The sequence below is a fragment of the Aythya fuligula genome, chromosome 23 (assembly GCF_009819795.1).
Source record: "Aythya fuligula isolate bAytFul2 chromosome 23, bAytFul2.pri, whole genome shotgun sequence".
Lineage (NCBI taxonomy): Eukaryota > Metazoa > Chordata > Aves > Anseriformes > Anatidae > Aythya > Aythya fuligula.
This window is the reverse complement of record NC_045581.1, coordinates 6,638,588-6,658,824: the sequence shown is the minus strand read 5'-3', so window position 1 is coordinate 6,658,824 and position 20,237 is coordinate 6,638,588. Positions and strand designations below refer to the sequence as shown.

The window sequence follows — 20,237 nt, the reverse complement described above, 5'->3', positions numbered from 1 at the left end:
TGGCACCTCCAGCCCGGGGCCTCAAGGGACAGGAACACCTCTGGAGGAGGGCGTTTGTTTCCCTTTGCATCTGCAGCGAGCCCGTCCCAGCAGGAGAGCTGCTCCCAGCCTCCTGCAGCTCCGAAACCAGAGCAGGAAGGAGAGCAGCCGGCGTCTCCAGAGGCACCAGCACAGAACCCCAGCCTCCTTTCCTTGGTGAAACTCGCTTTTTGGTGACCCAGATTCTGCAGCTTTCCACAGGGGCCATCAGCTGCCAGCACTGCCTGCTCTGCTGCCCCAAGTGTGGGCACCCTCCCCTCCAGCAGCCCCCCGTGACACGAGAGCCCCTCTCCATCAGCAGGGTGCACGGCACGGACCCTAAGAGGTCCCCTCTGGCAAAGCCGCCGGCTGCACAAGCTGGACGCATGCAATGCAGCACCCCACGGTGCTAGGATGGACCTTTGGAATCCCTCAAACGCTGCTTCCCAACCCTCCCCGTGGCTGGAAAGGAGGAAGATCACACAGCACGGGTGCTGGGGGTGATCTCACCACCCCGTGTGAACAGCCTCCATCCACCCGCCGCCTGCCAGCGCTCCCAGATCACCGCCGAGGCCGTCGGCCTGCTGCTGACGCAGCGCTTCGGGCACTGTCTCATCGCTTCCCACTTCTGAGAAGCCTCCCCGGGTTTGTCACCCCTGCGAGGGCGCTGGCAGGGAGCCACGCTGAGCTTGCTCATCCAACAGTGCCGGGAACCTCGCGGCCGCTCACCCAGGAGGGCAGCGGGGGAGCGCCGAGCCCGGTGAGCCGGCGGCACGGCCCCACGGCACGGGGCAGGAGGGAGCCGGGTCTGCTGCTGGACAAAGCAGGGGGACGGGGAGACCCCCACCGGGGGGTTTTCTCCAGGCAGGGGGCACGAAGCAGCCCTGGGATCCTGCCAGCGCCACGGCCCCGCTGCTCGGCCCCACGTTCAGCTGCAGCCGTGGCTCGCCCGCACGCCCACGGGACCAGGCGCTTCCACGCTTTCCCAGGGGCTTGTGCTGACACGGCGAGGTGGCTGCGTTCCCGGGACGGGGGAGGACGAGGAAGCCGATGCCATCTCCGAGTCCCTCCCTAGCCCCGCGGCCACGGGGACAGCAGCACACCTCCGCGGAGCCGCCGTCTGCACGCTGGGTAAACACCAGCTCGGTGCTTCCCAGCACGTCCCGCTCCCCGTGGGGTGCGACGCGGGCACCGAACCCACAACAGCAGCGAGCAGCCCAGGCTGGAGGAACCCCCTGATGAAGCCCCAGCCCTGATCCTTGCCCCTATGGGATACACGAGGCACGGCTCGGGGCTGGATGCGGTGCCCAGGACAGACAGCCAGCCCCCGGAGGGACGGACAAACCCCGGCAGGACGCGGCGAGCCCCAGCCGCCGGCTCAGGGCCGCTCAAGGCCAAGCTCTGCGCTTCCCACAGCAGCTTAGGAAAGCAGGAAAGGCAGCGGGGGGAGAGGCCGCCTGAATCAAAACCCCTTTTCTGCCGGCTTAACAAAAGGCCTGGTGTCTCCGCAAACAGGCTTGTTATTCCAACGCCAACCGAAGGCTTCTTGGCAGCAGGGGAAATAGGAAAACGTTGGGCTAGCGGGAACTATCCGCGCTTTGTGCTGCGCGCGGGGGCCCGCGGCGCGTTTACACAGGGCTCCACGCAGCAGCCGGCCCCACACCCATCCCCGGGTGCCCGTGAGCAGGGCACAAAATAAAAAAAAAAAAGAGCTGGGAGCACGTCTGGGGGTTCAGGAGCTCAGCAGCAGAAAAGCAGAGAACTGGGGGGGAACCTGCACCGGCCGTGTGCCACGAAGCTGCCCCACGCACAGGGCTGGACCGGCACCGGGGCACAAAGGGGAGCTACGGCAGCTCGTGGGACACGAGGTGTGCAAAAAAATTGAGGTCAGAGGGAGCCACGCGGCGGATTCGCTCCTTTTGGTCTATAAATAGAGGGCAGGCAGACAACCTTGATCTCATCAGATCTCCCAACTACACGGCGTGGAGCAGGATTAGTGCCGGGAGGGAGGCGGCGGGTGGGAGCGCGGCGCTGTGCCCGTACCCCTGGGGGGGTGCCGGCACCCGGGGTGCTGGGGATGGGACCAGGACACGCAGAGCTCCCCCATCCTGCCTGCATAGAGTCCTTACATCCTTCCTGGCCACCCCATGGTGGTCACAGGGAGCAGAGGAAGGCCAAAAACCCCTGAGAGCCCCGGCACGGGAGCCCTGCTCCTGCCGTGCGCAGCACCTGAGCACCCAACCTGAGCACGGCCACAACACGAAATCATTTCAGCTCCAGCTGCTGCAGGCGGCTCCGTAATGAGCCAGGCCTTGAAGTGCAGCCGCAGTGAGGAATTTGGGATTAGAAGAACAGGGGGAGGCAGGGGCCCGGGACCTCCGTTCCCTAGAGACCCGCTCTCTCCCACGGAGAAATTTAATCCCTGCTAAAAAACCGAATGAAATAATCCAGGTCCTAGCGCTTCTCTGCCGGCTTTGTTAAAGCAGCAGCGCGGCACCAGGCATCAGAGGTGGCTGCTGGATCCCACCAGCTCAGCCCAAGCCCTTAAGATGCTCTTAAGAGGGCTCAGCTGGACCTTCCAGGAGCAAAAAGCCATCCCTGGCTCCGTCGGCTGCGCTGGGAGCACTGCAGAGCCCCAGGGCCCAGCTCCCAGGACTGTCCCCGCTGCCACCAGGACGTGCACGAGTGCTCCCCCGTGCGCCCACACCACTCGCACCCTGGATTTCATCTCTGCTCTGACAAACACCCCGAATGCCATCACCCCCCCGGACACTCCTCCCCTCGTCCTCGCTCAGCAGGGACATCCCCAGCGCAGGGAACCCAAACCCGCCCGGGCCCCCGCCCGCGGTGCCGAGGGCAGATGGTGGCCCCGGTGCCCTTATCACCCCCGGCCACCTTGGGCGGCCCCAGCGCGGGGAAACCATCACGTGAGGGGACGGAGGCAAACGGCAACGCGCGGGGACAGCCGCGGGCACCGCGCCGGCACCAGGGTAGGGCTCGGCTCGTGCCGCCTGCTGCAATCCCCCATGCCCCCCTCAGTATGTCTACAAACCCGTTTTTTATGGCAAAACCCACCGGGTCAGCCTGGGCAGAACCCCACCAGGTCCATCCCAGCAGCAGGGTCCCAGCTGACCCCTCAGCAGCCCCTCTGAGCAGCAGCAGGGATGGATTCGGCCCCTCCTGCGCTCCAAAAGCTTGCCGGGGGCTCATTCCTACACCCCGCGGCTCACCCCGTGCTGCTGCCGGGTTTGCACGCAGCTGGGACTGGCAGAACTCAGAGCCACGGCCACGCAGCACACATCCAGGGGTGTCTCCGCTAAAAGGCAGCCAGGGCAGCTGGGGGAACCTGCAGGCAGCTCCAGCAGGGGCCACACAGAGCGAAGGACACAAGGTTTTTGCCGGAGAGCTGCTCCCTTCCAGGCAGGAGAGGTCCACTCGAGGCTGCCCTGCCACGGGGAAAATCTGAGCTCAGCTCCCCCGGGGGAAGTGCGTGCCAACGGCAAGGTCAGATGAAGCAGGGAGATTAGCCCGAGCGTGCGGAGAAGGCCAGGAAGATGCTGGATTTTATCTGGCTGCCAAGTAAACAACAAACTTCTGAGAAAGCGAAACCGGCCGTCGTCATGCCACGGATAAAATTAACCCGGCAATAAATTTGTAATCAAATGGGTTTCCTGAGCCGAGCCCAAGGCTCTCGTCACCTCGGGGCCGCGGCAGCCTGCTGCCCCGGGGAAACCCGAGCCAGGAAGCTGTGAGGCCAGGCGGGGTGACCCACTTTATCTCATCCTCTCCCCAAAATGACCCCGGATCAAGAGAAGAAGCCCAGTTCCCTTCCACCCAGGGCCAAGCCCCCAGGGGGGGCAGCCCCCAGCAGCATCCTTTGCCCAAGGCCCAGGGGAAAAGGGGCAGCACCGCAGGGTCCCCGTGGGCACAGGGGGGAGCACGGGACGCCCTCCAAGGCCCCCACGAGGCCGTGGCACAGCTGCTGGCACGGCGCCGGGGGTCAGGGCACTGCGCTTGCACACGCAGCATTTACATATGAAACGGCTCCAGCTCCAATATCCGCTGCTGCCTGCTCCTCCCTGGGGAGCTGAATAGAGATGAGGGGGAGGCAGGGGCTAAGAGTCCTCCCCGGCAGTGAAACCTTGCCTTCCACCAGCTTTGTCCAAGCCCCAGCTCGAGGGGAGCCCTCCTGGGGCTGCTTTTGGAGCTGAGGAGCACGCTGAGCCGCTGCCAGCACCAAGGCATTGCAGCGACGGGCACGCTGCAGCCAGCTCCACAGCAGCTAAACACAGGCACCTGCACAAAGACGGGCACCTCGACCACGATCGGGTGCTTGGGGAAGTGCTCAGCCAGCGCCAGGGGCTGGCTCTGCCACTCGGAGCCTCCTTGCCCCCCGGGGACCCTGACATCCCCCTGCCCCTGCGCACAAAGGGGCTCCCTGCCCTCTCCCAGCTCCTGGATTCGAGCTGCGAAGGGCTGCGGTGGTGTGGTTGGTGAGAGAAAAGGAGCTGGCATCGCCCCGGAGAGCCCAGCAGACGCTGGTGAGGTGCAGGCAGGGCTTTGGGCAGCACCTGGATGGGGACGAGCTGCCAGATCAGCTCCCGCAGCCTCACAATTAACGGTGGCATCCCAGCCGCTCGGCACGCAGCGCTCACAGACAGGAGGGAAAGTCACAGAGCCACAGCTGGAGGCAGGGCACAAAACCTGCACAGCCCCAGAGCGAGTGCAGGAGCTCACTGACACCGGGGCTGCCTCGTGGGGACACCCCGGGGACACCGCGGGCACCCACAGCACCGAGCAGATTCTGGCCAACCATCCATCCATCCCCTCCACCACAGCCAAGCCCAGACCCCGAGCAGAAGCCAACCCAGAATTAAACCAGACCCCAAGCAGTGGGTAAAGGGGGCGACCGAGGGGGTGAGGCCACCCCAGCACTGAACACACGGGGACAAACGTGACCAGGGGATGGAGCCAGCCACCCCCCCGGCACGGCGCGCAGCGACACCAGCTCCTTGTACATTGATTCCCCGTGCCAGCTGCAGCAAGGCTCACGAAAAATGTACGAGGGACTCCGCGGCGGGGTAAGAAAGTGAATTCTGTTACTCCCGGACACGATGGCTCAGGGCAGCTGTCAGGCACGGAGCGGCCCCGGGGGCGCCGGGATTAACCCCCCCCCCCTGCACCAGCCCCAGGAGGGTGGGGAGGCCGCCAGGCGGCCGGGTGGCAACTCCCTTGGCTCACTGCTAAATTAAACATGGGATCGATTCAGCTCCGTCGTGAGGCAGGATCAGCTGGCAGAGCCTGAGGAAGCGCTGGGAGGAGCAGCAGGTCGGTCAGTGCTCGGAGATGACAGGCGACGCCACCCCAGCTGCTTTCTCCTTCCCCCTCCCATGGCGCCGTCCTTCCAGCAGGAGAATCCCGATACCTGCCCGCAGCGGGACGAGGCCCAGCTGCGAGTCCCTGAGCAAAAAACTGCTCCGAAAATAGGGAGGAAATTAAAACAAGGCCGTCACAGGCTCCTAGGAGCCACCAGGAGCACCAGGGAAGGGCAGCACGGCCAGCAGAGAGCAAGGTGCTGTGAGTGGAGGAGCTGCACCAAGACAAAAGCCACCGGATCCACCCCAAACCCCCGGCAGATTTGGGGTCCTGCCGTGCCAGAGCAGAGCCCCCGGTGCCACCCTCCTGCCCTCACCCTGCCCACGGCCAGGGCTCGCTGCTGGCCCTGCCAGCCACGCAATCGGGTGTCGCAACCAGCTCCCTGGGGAGAGCCAGGGCAAAGCAGAGCAGCAGAAAAAAAAGGTTTGGGAATAGAAAAAAGGGGGGAAAAAAAGGGAAAACGCCGGTCTGCATGCAGGTGCTGCCAGCCCCTACCCGCAGCGAGGTGCTGCCGCACACCCACAGCCGGGCACTGCGGAGACCAACACCTGCACCCAAGCCACAAGAGCTGCAGTCAGGTCCCCTCCCCTCCAAGGGCTGATTTGGAGCTCAATTTCTTTTTCTATTGTTATTTGCAAATCAGCTTCCACTTCCTGTGCTCAGCCCGGGGCTAGGCTAGCCATCACGGCTTGCTTTGTGCCCTGACATGCCGCTAAATGCCCAAAGCCAAGACAAAACAGGGAAGTGAAGCAGAGCCACGGAAGGCACAGGCACGGCCTCTCCCAGGCGCCTGTCCGCAGAAAGGCCACGTCTGTCCCAAAAGGAGCCGGGTACAGCTCAAAGTACCCAGGGGATGCAACGAGCAGGGCTGTGCCGGACCCTGAGGGAGCAGCCGGGACCCCCATGGAGCACGGACACAGCTCAGGATCAGCTCTACCCCCCAGTCCGAGGGGTGCTGGCGTACCTTTCAGGGTGCTGAGGCCATCCAGGAACTTCTTGTACTTGTCCACGTTCATCGTCCTGCCCCACTGCTCAGCTGGGAGGCATCGGGGCGAGGACACCCTGCAGCCACCCGCGCTCGCCACGCTGCCGCCACCGCCGCTGCCCTTTGGCCACCCGCAGCCCAGCCCTGCCTCTCCTTATTCGATGATCTCTGCTCAAACCTCTCCCCCCCCCGGCAGAAGCCACCCCCCTTTTTGCAAATGAGGCCGGCAGCTCCCCGCGGGCACCCCGCACACGGCTCCCACCACCTGGTCCCCGGGGGCCGGGGGTCCCGGGTATTGTGTGTCCTGCGGGTATTTCGGGCAAGGAGCTCGAGCGCTGGGAGGGGAACAAAAAAAAAAACCTGCAAGGCTTTCAGGCAGGACAGCAGCAGACAGGGAAAGGCAACCAATGAACCACAAACACCACCTGGGCTGCCCCAAAACCAGGTGCCCCGCAAAGACCCCCACGGTGCAGGGCTCCCCAAGGCCTTTGGCCTCGATGCTTTGCTCACACCGGGCCCCGGCTCCCCACATGCCACCCGTGCCGAGGTTACAAAACCCCCAAGGAGATTTTCTTGTTTTAAAAGTCGTGCTGGCAGCACAAACCAGCCCAGCGTGATCCCAGAGCAAGGCGGCCGCACACCGTGCCCGCCCCGTGCTGGAAGGGGCCTCCACCGGGAACGGCTTTGCTCTTCTGGCAAATTAAGGACTGATAATTTAACGAGAAGCCGTGCTGGGGAGCCCCAGCCAAGCAGGGGCAGCGCTTTTGGTTGTGCCTTTGCTCAGGGAGTGGACACCACCACGTCGTGGTGCCCACCAGCAGCGGTTCTGGCTCTGCAAAGCGCACGGGGGGTGCGCGACACGGGAGGGAGCGGTGGCGAAACGCAGCCCTGGTGGTGGCGGATTGCGTTGTTCCTGTGTCACCTGTCCAAAGAGATTGCAGCGGGTTGAGCAAGACCCACAGCACAGCCCCTGGAGGAGCCACCTGGCTGAGGTTTGCCAGGGCTGGCACCTCCCAGCAGGGCTCACACCCACCACAGGCACCCCTGTGCCGAATCCTGGCTCCCCCCCGAGCCACAGCCTGATGTCTGGGGACAGTGGGGACACCCCGAGCGAGCAGCACCCTGCGCCGACCCCCACATCACCCACACCTGTCCATGGAAGCAGTTTGCCCAGCCAGGCGACCACGAGCAGGACACAGGGACCCGCTGTGCCGGCAGCCCCGCACCTCTCCAGGGCCGGACACGCACCCGGCCGTATCGGTTTCCTTTCCCAACCCAGCACGCTCCCAAGGCCAGTTGCCACTTGTGCTCCCGACAGCTGGTTGTCCAGGATCACAAGAACCAAAATCGCTCCCGGCTCTCCGAGGGGAACGGCGGCGGGGCAGATGGAGGGCTTGGATTACAGCTTCCCCCCCGGCACAACCTGCGCCCCCCACCGCCGCTGCCGATTCTGGGGGAGCCGCCCCAGCCCCGGGGGATTTATCGACCCGTGGTGGGGCCAGGAGCTCGTTCATCCCAGTGAGGGGAAGCAGACCTGACCGCCGGCGTGCAGCCACGTGGAACAGCCCATGCACGGCCGCGCCGGGCTCTGCCAAGGATCTCCACGCACAGCTGGAGCCAGAAGCGCTCCATCGGCACCGCGCCGCGCCGCAGCCTCCACCTGCACGCACACCGCGGCCCTCCCGCAGCCCCCACACCCAGGGACCCCCCGGCTGCCTTCAGGCAGAGCAAGGAGCAGAGCGAAGTTGCTGCAAGAAGCCGAGCTGTCACCACTAAAAATAGCACAATGGAATTTTCCTCTGGGGGAGAAAAGGAAAAAGAAAAACAAAAAGCTGCTTCTTGCTGACAAAGGGGCTGCGAGAAGGGAACCGGGAGCACGGGGCAGAAAGAAGGGGTGCAGCCCCCTCCAGGGCCCTGCTGTCCCCGCTGTCCCCAGCCACCCCGCAGAGCCCAAGCTGCCACGGGGGACCCCAAATCCTGCAGGCTGTGCTAACGCCCCCCAGCAGCGGCACAAAGCCGCGCCAGCGCTCAGCCACCTTCCCTCCATCACCCCCGTGCCAAGCGCTGGAGCGAGGAACAAAGCCCAGCGAGAGGCAGCAGGCGATGCTGCCAGACCAGCTGCTGAGCGGCCCCGTTTCATTTATTTTCATTTATTTTCTTCCCTGCCTGGGAAAGGGGAGAGATCGGACACCAGGCAGGCTCCAGCGGAACCCAAAGCCCAGGCACAGGAGGGGACGCAGCGGGCTTGGCCACTGCTGTCGATGCCCTGGCTCCCTCCCGCCAGCCCCCGTGGCTGTGCCCCCATCCCGACACCTTTGTTTTGTCCTTCTGGGGAGATAAAAGCAGGGGTGAGCCGTGGCAGCCAGCCCTGGTGCCTGCATCCTCGCCCCATGGGGCTGGGAAGAGGAGGAACGCCGAGCCCCTCTCCTCCCGCCCCGATGGCATTGAGGAGGCGCAGATCTGACGCCTGCCAGATCCCTTTCCAGCATCCCGGCTCCTCTCCCTGCCGGGAACGCCAGGAATCCCCGGCCCGTGGCAGATTGCTCCAGCTGGCCTGGAGCTGCACGGCCGGGACAGGAGAGCCGGCGGGGACGGTGGGGACGGAGCACGGAGGGAGCCCGCAGCTCCCGGGACGGCCGCCGTGCCCCGGCTGCCTGCCTGGCCGAGGAATCCCAACCTCCCCAGCCCAACAACTGCCCCTCGCAGCAAGAATCCCAAGCATCCCAAGCAGCCCGAGAGGATGAGATGTCTCCACGTGCAGCGTCTGCAGCCGCCCGCACCGAGAGCTTTGCGTGCTGCTGTCCCTGCCAGCCGTGCTCCCACCGCAGCGCCCGGCACAGTTTCGCCCCGAGGTGCAGGAGCCACCTGCACAGGGGGCAGAGCGGCTCACAGCGTGCCAAGGACGCCACCAGAGCCAGGGCACAGACACACGACCCGCTGCAGGAACAGGAACAAGCCCGGGGCACGGTTGTTTTCCTGCAGCAGGAACGTGGCCATCACTGCACAGCTGTCACATCGACCGGACGGGCTCCAAACGGGGAGCAGGGGCTGGCCGTGCCCACGGCGAGGTGAGGAGGTGCCTCGAGGTGCTCCGGCACCACTCACCTGCCTGCAGCACACCCAGCAGGAGCAGGAGGAGCTCCCTGCGGGTCCCTGCCTCCTGTAGCAGCACTGCCCAAGGTCAGCGCGAGCTCCGCCGGCGCAGGAGCCCTCGCAGCCAGCTTCCCGCAGGGAAAAATAAGCTGCTGGCAAAGGCATTTCTGGAGGGCCAGGACAGCAGCCTGCTGTGGACTTTTTATCACTATTAATTAAAAAAAAAAAGACAGTGTTGTACCCTTAACTGAGCTGGAGAGAGGTAGAAGGAGACTTTGCCCTTCTGCCCCCGCGAACAAACAGGTTCAGGGTCTGCGCCCTGGGCAAGTGAGAGAACGGCCGGGAGAGGAGGGAGCGAGGCGGTGCCGGGGACAAGGAGCAGAACAGCACCCCCTGAACGCTGCTCCACACTGACAAACACTCCATCAGCCACCGGCCTCAAGGCCCGAGCTGCAAATGAGGGAAAAAAAGAGGCACAGGGAGGAGAGGAGCAAGGGACAGCTCCTGCAGCAGGGCAGGCAGAGGACATGGCCCTGGGCAGGGGACTGTGAGCGCAGCGCCGGGCAGCAGGAGCAAACAGGAAATGAGAAAAAGCATCAGGCAGGTTTAATTCACAGGGAGACAACGAGAAACAGTCACCGTGCCCTCGCAGAGCCCCAGCCAGCAGCCCAGAACCGACTGATCTGGATTCCTGATAAAAGAGAGGAAATTAAGGGGCAGGTGGGAACTCCCGGCGCTGCGCCTGCGGGGACGCAGCACGCACGGGCTCCTGGTCCCAAGGCACACGCTCCCCCAAGCTGCAGGATGCCCCAGCAGCACGGCTGCTTCCCTGCTCACACCTCTCCTGACACCCAGAGGGCACCAGCCCCTCCTCACACCCCGCTTCTTCCCCAAAATCTTGGGGGCCACCTCTCCCAGCAGCTTCTCCACGCCACCCCTGCCAGGAACCACAGGACTTATCCGCCCCAGAGGCAGGGGACACCTCGGACTGCATCCGAGGGCTCACCTCAGCATATCCCCAGCTGGGGACACTCCAAATCTGGGGGTCCAGACCCCCTGACACCGCCTCACCCGCGGGAAGCCTGCTCCGGAGATCCCCCGCCCCGGCCCCCGAGCCGGATGGGATTCATCCCCAGGCAGAAAACCCCAGGACGTGGGCTTGGAAGCGAAACTTCCCAGCTCGTTAACACAAACATCCTCTGCACACGCTGCCTTCTGCGGGGAGCGCTCCCCAACAGGGCTTCCCCCCCCACACACACACATCCCGGGGCCGTTTGCACATCCCCAAGCCCTGGCTGCTGGCCCGGTCCCCCCAGCCAAGCCAGGGCAGTGCTGAGACATCAAATGTGGGGCTTCCAGCAAGGCTGGAGGAAGGAAGGAAGGAAGGAAGGAAGAGGAGCTGGAGGCCAGCACTCTGCAAGCCCAGCTGCTGGGGATGTGGGACGTGGACATCCAGGGCAGCACCGAGCAGGGACCCGGTGCCTTTGGGGATGGGACCACCGAGCACAGGGAGCAGGGGCAGCACAGCACGCTCCTGCTCGCCCTGCAGCACGTGGCAAGGAGAGGAGCTGGGGCACACATCCTGCGCCCGGCTGGGACGTGCAGCGCAGGGGCCGGGAGGCCCAGCCCCGTAATTAGGGCTCCCAGCACTCCCCAACCATCACACCCACCGCCGCCGCCCCTCCTCGCCCCGCGGGCGGCTCTTGCCTCACCTGCCCTGCAAAAACAGAGCCGGGCTGCCGGGATCCGGCCCTGCTGCGGATCCCCAAGAGGCACCGCGAGCCCCCACGCCCCCCACTCCAACATAAAGAGCTGTGGAGAAGGCACCAGGCACCAGCCAGCCCTGCCCTCGTGCTCCTCGCCATGGGCACAGGCAGGGGCTGCTGGAAGAAACGACCCCCGGGGAATGGGGGATGAAGGAGGCTGAGTTTTGCTCCTTCCTGGGGATGTGATGGATGCAAGCTCAGCCCCGCCGAACCGCGGTGCCCACGGTCACAGCCCCTGCCCAGGGCTCAGACCAGGGGCTTCAGCTCAGCCCAGCACAGCTCAGGAGGAGCTGGAGTGCTCCCCGCAGAGACAGGAGGAACCCGCGTCCCCCAGCGTCTCCACGGGCCGGATTTTGTCTGTTTTAGGTGCACACAAAGGGATCAATCACCCCGGTATTCAAACAATGCTGTTAGAACGCTTCCAGGAATGAGCAGGGGGAAAAAAAAAATCCTCTTTTTATGCTTCTCCCTGGGAGACTGGAGAGGTTTCTTCCTGCTGGCATCAGCCCTGGTATGTCCATTGCAGTCTAAACTTAGTTGACACGAACGAGACCAGCCTGGGAAGGAGCTTGGCCGCGGACCAGCAGACGGAGGTCGGAGATCTCAGCCTCACCGAGCCGAGGAGGAACAGGCTCCGAGGCAGAACTGACACAAACGGCGCCACGGCACCTAAAAAAAAGGGAGCACGAGAACACCGCGGGCTGCTCTCCGAGCGCCCTGGCATCCGCAGTCCCTCCAACCTGCTGCTGAGATGAGATCAAAGGCTCCCGGCGCCAGGTACCGGCGCGGCACGGCCTCGGCACGTCCTCGCCCCCGGCGGCACCGTGCCAGAGGTGACCGCAGCGGTGACCGCAGCGCTGCCGCCCCACACTGGCAGCGATGGCCTCAAGCTCCCCGGGGTGTTTGTCCCCAAAGCAGCAGCAGTTCCCCTGGAAAACAGCAGAGAAGCAGCCGGCAGCCCCCCGATGCCCCACGGTAGCGCTCAGCCAAACTCGCAGAGCCACGGCGGTGGTTTCGGAGCATGGTGACACGAATTGACACAATTTCCATCACTGCCATCCGCTTGGAACAGGTTCTGGGGCTGGGGGCTGGCCGCAGGAGGGAGGCCACGAGCCTCCCGGCCAAGCGAGCCTCCGGCAGGCACGGGAGAGGAGCTCGGGAGGCGCCGTCACGTGCCGGCGATGACGGTGACTCCACTGCAAAGGCAGCAGAAACCTGGCCAGGCAAGGCAGGGTGGGTCCTGCCACCAGAAAAACCACCGGCTTCATTTCCCTGCTGTCCAAAACAAACGCGAGCAAAACAGCATCTTGCACCACGAGCCCAGCTTCCACCTCAGCCACCACCAAAGCCTCGTGGGCAGCCGGCTCCAGGCACCGCGCCACCGCCCCGAGACCCCCGGGTGTCCGGTCCCTCTCAGCACCTCCCTGTGCCTCCCAAAATAGAGTCATCGGGTCCTGTGGGGGAAATCTAATGGGCTCAGGGCAGCCGGAGCACTCCGGGAAGGGCCCAGGGAAGCAGCACAGGAGGACTCGTGGAGAGCACGCAGCGGAGCTGCCCACAGCAGCAACCCCGGTGAGGTGGCAGCGCCCAGTTCCCCTCTTCCCAGGCGATGGAGAGGAAGAAGAAGGGCTTCCTCCCGCGGCGAGGACTCACCAACACGCCACCCGTCCCGCCGGGGTGCTGGCAGGCTGCAGAGCCCTCGTGCAGCCCGCTCATCACCAGCGAGGAATGATGTTTATCTTAGCACAACGGCTGCTGCCCCGCAGCGGGACGCGGCCCCGCGCAGCGACGCAGGCGGTCGTGGTGCTGATCCCCGCTGCCGGGAGCGCTGCCTCCGGCCCGAGACCCCCACCCTGGAGCACAGACAAGACCCGGACGTACAACCACCAGTTAGGTTTCGTGTAGGAGAAGATAAGACTGCTGGGAGAAAACAGAGCTGCTTTGGAGATGGCCAGGAGCAGCCGGGCTGCCTGCCACAGGGAGGGCTCCAACGCACCCTGCTTCATCCACGCCACCGTCCTGCCCTGTTCTCCTCCAGCCCCGGGGCAGATGTCCCCAACCTCACACCAAGTGTGCTCACAGGGACGTGCTGACACGCCAGCCCCCGTGCAAACACGTCGGGCCACACGCGTGGCACCGTGGCGAAGGAAGAGAAGGCAAGGACAGGTGGGAAGGGGATCCTCTGATGCTAACCGCCAAATTCTACCTCCGACCCCCAAAAAGAGTTAATTATTTGGAAGAAGGGATCCCAGCAGGGTTGATTAGTTGATGGTTAAAGTGCTCTGAGCACAGAAAGCACGACCCATACCTGCATGGGGCTGGCAGCACCGCCCGCAGCCTGCGCTGCTGCCCATGGGGCCACACTCGGCCTCACGATTTCCTGCAGGGACGCGGTGTGCCTGCACCCTGCCAAATTCGGGGACGTGGCAAGTGCTGGGAACAGAGGCCAAGCCTGGACACCAAGCCACACAACATGCCAGGAACCTGCAAGGAAAGCCAGGGCTTTTCCTCCAGCTCAGAGCCCTCAACCTGCTCCGCCACCGCAGCAGCATCCCGGGGACTGACCCGTCCCCAAAACCTCCGCCACCACTCCCTGCTCCAGCTGGGAGGCACCACGCTGGGAGTGCTGCACCGCAGCCGCCTGCACCGTTCTCACGGGCACCGTCAGCAGCGCCGCTGCACGTCCTGGCATGTGCCACAGCATCACCATCCGGCGATGAGGCAAGCGGGGCTGGGAGCCGCGCCACGCCGCGCCGTGCCGAGCCTCCTGGGTGCGGCCCCACCACGCTGAGACGCTCACCGCCGGCTCTCGGCAGAGCCCCAGATCCCAGAGATGTCCCGTGGCAGCCCCAGGAAGCTCGGCTTTTTCAGCTGCAGGTGCCTGGGTCCGTGCAGGACAGCACAGGTCACTCTGTGTGCTCTCCCCGAGGACACGGCGCACCCCAGGGTGCCGAGGCTCCGCAGCGCACTGCGAGGAGGCACCCGAGCCCACGCAGCCCCTGGTTCCTCCTCTGCTTCCCAACCCCGTTCCATCCGCCCCCGTTGGGGACCGGGGCACCGCCGGGGTGGGCAGAGCCCCCCGCAGCAGCACGGAGCCGTGCCCCCGCGCAGCGCCCACGCTGCTGCCAGCCTCTTCCACCAACCTGCGCGGGAGCAGTCCGGCTGCGAGCAGCGGCGCTGAAGCAGAACACCTACCTGACACCCGAATCACGCTCGGCATCTCGTCTGCCTACAGTGGGAGCCTGATAAAGAAAGAAATCACGGGGATCTGCCATCTGGTTAACCCCTGCTCTGCAGCTCCAGACGAGCTCTGTAGCCGGGGAACCAGAGCCCACCGCACCAGCTCCGGGACCCTCCCCGGGCTGGCTCCAGGCAGAGGCCCCAGTGCTCAGGTTCGTTTTTAAAGCTGGTTTTTAACCAAAGAGCTCTGCTCACAGAGGTGACCCCTGCACATTTTGGCAGCTCTCAGTGCAGCTCCCAGCTCGAGCAAGGCCCCGCAGCAAGCAGGAGATGTCCTGGGAGAGCTGGGAAGGGGCAGAGGCAGGGGCCAGCCTCCATCCTGCACAAACACTCACTTCCCCTGCGCTGAATGGGCTCCATAAACAAGACCACAAGCGGTACCAGCGGGGCATTTCCAGGCGATTCCCGGCTTCCTACAGCCGGCACAGCGACCGCAGCAGCCCGGAGAAGGTTGTCCCCTGACCACGGGAGCATCGCGGCTGAGCGCAGCCGACGGCCGGAGCAAGGTGCGGCGCTGGGGGATGGCGAGCGGGGCCGTGGGGCTGCAGCCGGCTCAAATCACACCCTGAGATTTCATTTTCTCTTTTGGGACTTGGGAGAAGTGAGGGAGGAGTGATGCCGAGCAGAGCCCAGGGTGTCAGCGCGCCCTTCCCACGCCAGCCCCATCTCCCTGCGCTGCCCTCAGCGCCTCCGCACGGCGCCTGGCCACCCCACGGGGTGTTTTTTTTTTCCTGAACACCAGCCCACGAAGCACCTGGACAGGCTGGGTCACGTCACCCAGCGCCTTCCCAAGCCCAGACACCACGAGGGGCTTTCTGCCTTTCTCTCTTTCCCTCTCCCCATGGAGGCGGAGGCCCCACGCTGCGCCCACGGGAGAACATTTGAGCAGCACCCCCTGAACCGGGGGAATCCATCACTGCCCTTTCTGCGTGCAAGAAGGAAAAGGGCACGGAGAGAGCTCCTGCTCCTTGGGGCTCGGTGCTTTGGAGACCCGGCTGCTCTGCTTGGAGCGGGGCAGGGCGCTGGGAGCCCCGGGGGGTGGTAGCCCCGGGGGCCGGTAGCCAGCCCCCCCAAGCAGCCCCCTGCACGGCCAGGGGGTGATGGAGCACTGCCGCCAAGGAGCGTGCCCGCAGCCACCAAAAGTGCACACTCACCGCCCGCACCGCCCGGCCCCACGGCCCCAAACCCCCACGAACGGGACCGGGGACACCCAGGGGGGGTCTCCATACCCCGGGGGGGGGCGTCCCGGTACCCCCGTGGGGACCGGAGTGGGGTTGGCCCCCGTGCTCCGTTCTCAGGGCACTGCGCCCCCGGTACCCCAGGCGCGGATCCCAACCCCACGGGGGGACCCTCGGGGTGCACGGGGGGGTCCGCGGAGCCCCGGGGCTGCCCCCACCGGGCACAAACCGGGGGCACCGAGCGGGACAGGACCGGGGGTGAAGGGAGAACGGGGGGTGGCCGCAGGGGCACGGCCCCCCCCGGGACCCCCAAGGACCCCCAGGGACCCTTCCGCCGCCTTAGCCCCCCCGCAGCCCGGCGGGGACCGGGGCGCACCCCGGTTCTCTCCCACCCCCCCCCCCCCCCCCCACCCCACGGGCCCGTAACCGGGCCGCCCGCCGCCACCTCCGCCTCCCGCCGGGGCCGCACCTTTGTATCTCTCCAGCACGTCCTCGTAGGCCTGCTCGAACTCCTTCTCCTGGCTGCGGTTGGCCGGCAGCAGCCCCGGCACGTACCCGGCCATGGCGCCCTTTGTGCCGCCGCCCCCCCCCCCCGCCGCCGCCAGCAGCTCCCGGCGCCGCGGCCACCGCCGCTCTGCGCGGCCCCGCTTCCGCCCCGCGCCGCCGCCGAGCCACGCCCCGCCCCCCCAGGCCACGCCCCCTCTAAGCCACGCCCAACGATGCCACGCCCTCACCCACCCCGGAGGGACACGCCCCGCCAGACGGGCCACGCCCGTCCCCGTCTGGCCACGCCCTCAAATGGCCACGCCCCTTTCGGCGCCGCCCCGCCGGTGGTGGAGCCGGTACCGGCCCCGCTGCGCCCCCTGGTGGCTGCACCGAGCCCGGAGACTCCTCCCAGTGCTCCCAGTGCTCCCAGTGCCCCCAGTGCTCCCAGAGCAATGTGTCCCAGCTCCTCCCAGTGCCTCCCAGTACATCAAGGGCACCGCGCCCAGTGCCACCCAGTGCCACCCAGCGCCTCCCAGTGCTCCCAGAGCAATGCGTCCCAGCTCCTCCCAGTGCCCCCAGTACAATGCCTCCCAGTGCCTCCCAGTACACTCAAGGGCACTGCACCCAGTGCCGCCCAGTGCTTCCCAGTGCAACGCATCCCAGCGCCTCCCAGTGCTCCCAGTGCTCCCAGTACAATGTCTCCCAGTGCCTCCCAGTACACCAAGGGCACCGTGCCCAGTGCCACCCACTGCCTCCCAGTGCAATACATCCCAGCACCTCCCAGTGCTCCCAGTGCACCAAGAGCTCCGTGCCCAGTGCCTCCCAGTGCACCCAGAGCAATACGTCCCAGTGCCTCCCAGTGCCTCCCAGTGCTCCCAGAACACTGCCTCCCAGTGCCTCCCAGTACACCCACAGCACTGTGTCCCAGCACCCTGCCCCCACCCCCCATCCTTCTGGGGCAAATCCCAGCCTTTTTTGGCCGCCGCAAGACGTTGCTTTTTCGCCCGGGCTGCGCTGTTCCCATGGCAACCCGAGCGCAGCCAGCTGGGTAACCACGGCGACGAGAAAAGCCCCTTCCCACAGCCCTGACATCACCGCGGGTCCCCGACACCACCCAGGCACCCCCGGGTCCCCCGGCAGCACCCATGGGTGCCGAGGGTCCGCACCCCACATCTCCGTGGGGATGGCACCGCAGCGCCAGCCACCAGCGTCCCCCCCCGGTCCTGGCCACCAAAACCCACAGTCCTAATGGGGACAAACCCTGGGTCCGGGGGGGTCCCCTGGGGCTGTGTCCCCCCCCGTGCCATCCTCCCTGTCCGTCCCCAGGGGCTGGCTTCGTCCCCACCCCGCTCCCAAACGGGCATCACCCAGCATCACCCAGTATCACCCAGCATCACCCAGTATCACCCAGTATAACCCAGCATCGCCCAGCACCACCCCAGACTCTCCCAAACAACCCCCCGAGCAGAACACAATCCCGGCAGGACCGAGGGCAAACTCATTTAGGATGAGTTAGGCTTGACACAGCCCCGTCCCCAGCGTCCCCCCCCCAGGAAGGACACGGGGACAGGCGCCCCCAGCCCCTCCCCAGCCCCTGGCACCTGCAGCTCCTGGCCGCCCCTTTCCCCGGGGCACGGCTGCGTCCCCACGTCCCCAATTCCTTGGCCCCGATGCCAGAGGGGACACCGTGAGCACCCGGACCCCCCCCCGGTGAAGATGCCAGCAGGACGGGCAGCGGTGGTGCCACCACACGTCCCCCAGGGCACACACTCAGAGGTGACACCGCAGCCAGCCCCGAGCCCACGAGAAGCAAATTGTCACGGGGTGTCCCCAGCACTGCCCGGGGGTCCCCGAGGACACGGATCAGAGGAGCCAGCGGGACACAGGGGGCACCCTGGGGTCTGTCCCCACCGCAGCGTCCCCGCTGTCCCCTCCGCGGGTCACCCAGCGGCCGGGGCCAGCCGCTGCCCCCAGCCCTGCTCCCTCCTGTCCCCAAAGGGGGGTCAGAGCCCCCTGGGGGCACAGGTGCCGGGGCGAGCGCGGCGCCACGCTGAATAATGCAGGGATCCGAATCAATATTTCAGCTCGTTTGTGAAGCCGGTGACACAAAACTGTCTCCAACTCTTTCTTCCCCGGCTCGGCGCTGTCTGGCTGCACCTCCCGAGTTATTTTTACTGGGGAAGCTGCGTGAGGCTGGGTGTTTTGTGACATCCCCTCGCTTTTAATCACAGCCTGCATCGACCCGGCGTGATGACAAGCACTCGGCATCCTGCACAGCCCGGCGGCGAGCTCGGCTGCGCCCGCAGCACCCTGAGGGTGCTGAGCCCCGGCAGGACGGGGTCCTTGGGGGAGCAGGACCCCGGTGCGGGCAGCACCCGTGCGGGAACGGTGCCGGTTTGGGTGCTGCGGGTGCTCGGTGCCGGCAGCGCGGGCGTTTGGGGCAGGGCCTGGCCGCACCCTGCGCATTTGCCTCCCCCCAGCCCCAGCCGGCACGCTGGGAGCCCTCATTTGAATCGACTGGTTCTTCCTGCCCCAAACTGCACGGGAGCCTGAGCGGCACGGCCGGGGCCACCCGCACACGTGTGCACGCACGCGGCCGTGTGCCCGCACCGGGGAGCCCAGTGCCAGGGTCGCTCACTGGGGGGCAGGGGGCTGGCGGGGTGCTCGCCCCCCTCTCGTGCTCCTTTGCGAGAAGATCAAAGCCAGGCCTTGGGGTTTCCTTGGGGTGACAGCTGGGAAAGGCCCAGCCAGAGCACCCCGGGGTGCCAGGTGCCCCAGGAGAGGCTCCCGGTGTCCTCGTCCCCAGTGCAGGGGTCCCAGGACATCGGGGGTCCCGGTGGCCACGTGCCAGGGCTGCCGATGGGCGCTGTGGCGAAGGAGCAGGCGCAGCTCTCAGCCAAACCCCGCCAGCAGCCGGGAGGAAACCAAAAACCTCCCGGGGCAAATTCCTCCCCCAGGTCTGGCCGGGGGCATTGTTCCAGCGGGGGAGCCATTCAGCCCATTTAGCCCATAATTTGGCACCTTGGTGTCACCCAGCGCAGCCTCCGAGGTGCCCAGTCATCGTCTGAGCACAGCGTGCCGAGAGCAGCAACCAAACCACAGCGAGCCCTGCCCAGAGCCGCCACCGAGCCAAAACACCAGCGCCAAAGGCCGTGTCCTCCCTGCCCCAGTGTGAGGCTGTGCCCCACCAGCCTCCGTCCTGCCTCGCTCGTGAGCCCCGTGCCCAGCCCCTGGCACCTTGCTGGGTGCAAACACACCCAACGAGGGGCTTCCACCCACCCCGACCCGTGCCCGGCCAGCAGCCAAGGGCCACCACGGCAGGGCCACCTTGGCCACGCTCTCCGTGGCACCATGGAGGTCTGAACACGGGCGTCCTGCACCGCAGTTTGGGGGGGGACGGGGACAGCCCCTGACATCACCTCGGCCACCGCAGGGTGAGCCCCCCACCCCGGGGCCCCGTGGCACGGCCGAGCAGCGGGCGCCGCCTTACCTGCGACCCTGACGACAGCCCTCTCGGCCGGGTCCAGCACCGAGTCCTGGCTCTTCCGCTTCTTCTGCTCGTGGAGGGGCAAGTTCCAGGGCAGGGTGTCCCCGGGGGGGCAGGGGGAGAGGCTGCCCGAGCGCTCGCTGCGGTACGACCGCTCGCTCCGGCAGGAGCGCTCGCTCCGGCACGACCTCTCGCTGAGGGTCTCCTCGTCGGAGGACGACATGGCCCCGGCGCGGGCAGGACGTCCCCGCGGGCAGCAGCCTGCAGAAGGAGCAAACAGCGCGTGACGCCGGGCCACTGCCTACCTCTCCCTCCCCTCCACAGGGGTGATGGAGGGGCAAGCACCCCACCGCAGCCCCTATGCCCAGGCACCCTCCTGCTGGGTACATCAGCCCCCCCCCGGAGCTCCTGAGCGCTGCCTCGGTGTCCCCAGTGCTGGTCTGGTGGCCGGGAGCCCAGGAACGGGGTCAGCAGCACGGCCACTGCTCTGCCAGCAAAGGTCACACCGGCATCCCCGGCACCAGCTCGCTGCCACAAAGCAGAGCCCAGCCTTTGGGGTTCGGTTTCTTTGTGCTCGGCGCGAGAAGGAGCCGTGGGAGCTGCCCTGC

The 20,237-nt window shown here is 66.2% G+C and overlaps 1 protein-coding gene across 1 annotated transcript in view; it reads right to left on the bottom strand.

Moving 5' to 3' along the window:
• MACF1 (microtubule actin crosslinking factor 1) overlaps positions 1 to 19,852 on the bottom strand; it is a 136,096-nt gene extending 116,244 nt beyond the window's left edge. Inside the window, exon 1 of the mRNA XM_032202130.1 lies at positions 19,633 to 19,852. Within this exon, the coding sequence (XP_032058021.1) occupies positions 19,633 to 19,852 (220 nt within the window). The remainder of the gene's footprint in view (positions 1 to 19,632) is intronic.
• Between the last annotated feature and the right edge of the window lie 385 nt (positions 19,853 to 20,237).